The sequence below is a fragment of the Petaurus breviceps genome, unplaced genomic scaffold (genome assembly GCF_028583685.1).
Source record: "Petaurus breviceps papuanus isolate PSGF00001 unplaced genomic scaffold, PetGlider_PUasm1.0 90769, whole genome shotgun sequence".
Taxonomy (NCBI): domain Eukaryota; kingdom Metazoa; phylum Chordata; class Mammalia; order Diprotodontia; family Petauridae; genus Petaurus; species Petaurus breviceps.
Window position 1 is genome coordinate 15,059,533 of NW_027187341.1, and position 4,758 is coordinate 15,064,290.

Genomic DNA, 4,758 nt, shown 5'->3' on the forward strand with positions numbered 1-4,758 from the left:
TATATATATATATATATATATATATATATATATATATATATATATATTGCCTGTGTATAGATTCTGAGCTCCCCAAAGACAGGGACTCTTTACCTTTCTTCATATTCTCAGTGCTTAACATAATGCCTGACACATGGTAGGTGCTTAATACCACTGGACTTAACTTGTATCTCTAACCTCCTCTGGTCTATATTTACAGAGTACCCACTTTGTTATGGAAGGTGCCATTTTCAGCTGGGAGACTATAGACTCAACCCCCTAAAAAGTCTCTGCTCTAGGCTTGCTGCTTCTCTGTGAACAGAGGATTTGGCATTCAGCCCAGGACAGGTCAGAGAGGTTTCTCGACTGTTTTAAAGGCAACTCTGTGGTTTGTTCCTTGTATGACCTTGTCTGAATCTCAGCATCCTCAGGTCTAAAATGAAGGGGTTTGACCAGCTGGCTGCTAAGGTCTGAGTTTGGGACTTTTATAATATGGCAGATCTTGAGGCAGAAGGGAGCTCAGAGAGTATGGAATACAACCCCACATTTAACAAGAAAATACCTAGCAAGCTGAAGTGATTGGCCCAAAGTCATTCAAATAGACATTATCGGAAGCAACATTTGAAAACCAGAGACATTTGCTCATTCCATCGTACCAAGCTATATTCATGCCTGCTCCCAGGGCTTTAGGAAGCTATAATTCTACTGTTAGTATACTTGAGATCCTTTTAGATTCCTAGATCTCAACCTAGAGATCTAGGAGCTCTCCCTGTAAAATGCTTAGGGCCAGCTTCTCCAGACTAAAATGCTTTCCTGCCTTACCTCACCTTTCCTGGGCCTCTTTCCTCTTGGCTTTGTCCTGCCTTTAACACAGATCCTTTCCTGCAGTCTCCTCAGCTGTTATTTTCTCAGCTTTGTTCACCCACTGTTAAGTTATTAACTTGTCAGGGTCTAGACTCCCCACTTCCGCTCCCTCTTTGAACTCTCTGTTGACTTTCTTCCTGCTCACTGCATCGGAAAGTCAGGGTTTGGGAGACAGGGGTTAGCAGACAGGTCAACTGTAGCTTACACGCAGAATTAGATTCAGTATAATTGCCATAACATGTCATAAGCTTTCTAAGGATTTTCAAAGACAACTAGAAGACAAACAAACAAACAAAAAAGACTCTACTATTTTTCCCCACTTGGGGGGAGTTGGTAAACCAAAAGGACCCATTTAAAAAAAAAAAAACCTTCATTCAATGCAATATTTTCATAAAAGAATTCTTTCAAAATTGATCCCTCTATAAATATGCCAGAGAAAGAGAGAGAGACAGACAGAGAGAAAGCAATACACTGCTATATTCATTCAATTAGGATAAGGAATCACTTTGAGCGAAGTTAAAAAGGAATAAATGAGTTATTTTAATTCAAGTTAATAAGATGAGGTTGATCCAGAGTGTTTTGATTAGAATTCTCCAAGGAAATGGTCAGTAGCTACCTGGAAAGAGCAGAGGTAATATTAATATTTCCTCAAAGTTCCACAACCATAATTGGAGTAAATGAGATGTGATTATGACTCACTGGTTATATTTTTCTCATTCGTTGGGTTCTAAGTGTATAGCTGAATCAGTCTTAAAAATAATGCCTAATGTAAGACAAAAAGAAATTTTTCTTGGGAAGATAACTTTTTAGAAGGTTTATTTCATTTATATTATTCCACACACTTCTCCTTGGGGGACCATAGTAAAGTTCAGATATTCCTGGATGATTTTATTATAGTAAAACACTTCACTATCTGGAATCCATGTTTAAAATAACCTAATTTACTTAAAACACAACTGAGAACAAAAGAAAGCCAAAAATGTCCAAGTACAGCCAAAAATCCATGTACTAAAGTTTATTCACTTTACTCACAGAGAGCCCCTCAAACTGAGTGAAAAGGTTCTGGGTAAGAATTTAACAAGCTTAGGTCTATGCTTTCCAAATCTAAAACAGAGTAAATTCAAGGAGAAAAATAAAAAACAGGAGAAGGTCTGCTAAAAGCAGTAATGCAGATTAATGCAGGAAAGGGCAGGGCAAAATCTGCAGAAGAAAGGAGGCTGGAAAAAAAATACAAAAAAAGTAGGAAAAAATGCAAAAACCAAACCAAACCCCATAGTAATCTGAAGCCACTTACCTCAGGGGCTGATAGTTCTTCCCACCTAGGTTTAATCTGAGAAATAGAAAATGTTTTTTGTTGCCCAAGGCTGGAGACCCTGAGGAACCAAGGAAAGGTCTAAGTTTTGCTCTGCTTAAGAAGGCAGGGAAGTGGGGGGAGGTGGGGAGCGGAGGACAACATAAGAAAAGACATATGAAAACATTTCCATTCAAATAAATTGAAATAAAAAGTTTGGGTACCATTATCCAGGAAATTCATCCATCCAGTGATCTTACTTTTGTCACCTGCTAGGCTGGCTAGTAGATAATTCCACAGAACCTTTCAAAAAGGCAAATCCTCCTTTGAATCCAGTCCTTTAATCGTTCTACATCTTTGGGCCACCCAAGGCTGATTATCTTCAACAGCTGGGGAAGATATAAAAAGAAATCTTTTTAAACTTTTGCTTCCTTGGACAACCTATAGATATGAAACCTATTTTAAAAAGCAAGTCTCCCAAGCCACTATAATAACCTCAGGTAAACAGACAGAGGGCAGGGCCAAATTATCAGCTCTCAGCAAAAAGCCAGAAGCAGAGCAGAGGACTCTTTTCTCCCTGGAGCTACTGTCTGGGAGCTATTTGTGAGTTATGCTTTTTTGAGGCCCTGCCATGTGGTATCAGCAATCATAGTTCTAATTAGGAGTTCTGGGAGACCAGAGGCAGTGAGTGAAAAGACCAGCTTCTTAAAGAATCTTAAATGAAGGTTAAGGCTTCTTAGCCCCTGGAAGATTAGCACACATAACCAACCAATATTGTCCTAATTTTCAGCTGCATGATGAGCCAGCCCATATTTCAGAGGCTCCTGGCCAGCTAAATGCCAAATTGTGATGGGGGTTATCAGTAACTGAACAGTGCCAGCAATTTTGGAGGTCAGACTGCTTTATCAGAGCATCTCTCTGCTGTCACCCAGCTTTCCTAACCAGCATGTGGGCCTGGGTTGTGGCCGAACATCCCAGGACATCTGGCCAGGCTTTGACTTCAAGGCCTGGTACATTCATATCTGTACCTCTCACTAGAATTAACTGAAGGTTTCTGGATAAATCCCTCAGGCATCAGTGGGAAAAGCTGAAGGCCTGCCTTTTTAAAGTTCATTGACCTCTTGCTAGCATAAGGAAGGAAACATTTAATCAGTTGCATGCTCATATGTCAAGTTTGGGAGGGGTCATTCTAAGATGGACCCCAGGGGATTGAGTTTCCACCCTCCTTCATGCTGACCAGCATCTGAGTGAACCTATTTTTTTTTCTTCTTCAGCTATATTTCAGATTATCCAGAGTATAAGGATGGGTATGTAAATCGGCAGAGACTCGACCCCTCCTTCCTCCATCGGGAGGGTGGCCTGGATTAGCATTTAGCTGATGCTCTGATGGAACAGACCCCAAAAAATAAAAGCCACGTGGGACCATGGCCTGCACGCATCAAGGATGCCGAACCAAACTACCTCTTTATGTGATGTCTTGGTGCTTGCGTGTTCTCAACAGGAAAGGAAAGGATATTCTCTCTACTGGCTGGACAGGCTGTCCTAGCCCTGAGAAAGGGAAGCCCTGCGCTGCACTGCTGTCATTTCCCGTGTTCCCATCAGTGTGTCTGTAACCCTGGGAATGATTCGCTGGTGTATCTTTGAGGTGTGTCATTTGTCATGTGCTGGGAACTGATTTTAAAAATAAACGCCAGTGCTCGCCCCTGCACTATTGGTTATAGTCAGAAAGTCAAGCCTAAGAAAATAGAAGCAGACTCCACTGACCTTAATTGAGAAGCAACGGAGAGGAAAACATCACCAGGCCAAGCAATGTTGTTATCAGGGACTGAGTTCTAGGGGAGCAGTGTAATAAAGGGACCATCAACCAGAATAGTGTTAAAGTGGGGATTAGAGTGTCACCATAGCAGGATCTGGTTGTACTGTAGTGATATCACTGTTGGGATAGAATGTTGATTGGGGTATTATGAGGCACACTTTTATCTAATCATAAGGGAAAAAAAAAAAACCCAAGGGAGAGCTTGGAAGGTTTCTGCAGCAAACATTGTGATTATTCGGTTGAAAGCAGTTGTATGGTAGAGTAGCAATGTCTACTAGCTTCATAACACCTGGGTTAAGTGATATCTCTTCTACCTACTAGTTGTATGACTATGGGCAAGTCACTTTACCAATCTGGGCTTCAGTTTCTCCCTGCAATGATCATATTAGATGATTGCTAAGGTCCTTTCTGACCCTTATATCCTATGGCCTGGAGATTTGAATAGGATGAAACTAACTAGACTTTGAAAAACACTTGAAGGCTTTAGTCTGCAGTTCCCCACTGTCATGCCCAACAGATTTCAGCACCCACCACTTTTCCTGTCTCCATTTCTTTTTTGTGGTGGAAGTGTTTTTCAGTCCACATAAGCAACATGTGAAAATCCATTGAAAATTATAAGATAGGGGCTCCTACGTGGTGCAGTGAGTAGAATACCAGCCCTGGAGTCAGGAGGACCTGAGTTCAAATCTGGCCTCAGACACTTAACACAAAAACTAGCAGTGTGACCTTGGGCAAGTCACTTACCCCCAATTGCCCTCAAAAAAGAAAGAAAGAAAGAAAGAAAGAAAGAAAGAAAGAAAGAAAGAAA

General features: G+C 41.1%; 1 protein-coding gene across 1 annotated transcript in view; it reads left to right on the top strand.

The window, feature by feature from the left end:
- The window catches only part of SERP2 (stress associated endoplasmic reticulum protein family member 2), a 24,739-nt gene that overhangs the window by 19,553 nt on the left and 428 nt on the right, over positions 1–4,758 (top strand). Inside the window, exon 3 of the mRNA XM_069068700.1 lies at positions 3,409–4,758. This exon is cut by the window's right edge and continues 428 nt beyond it. Coding sequence (XP_068924801.1) covers positions 3,409–3,449 — 41 coding nt within the window. The 3' untranslated portion in view covers positions 3,450–4,758. The remainder of the gene's footprint in view (positions 1–3,408) is intronic.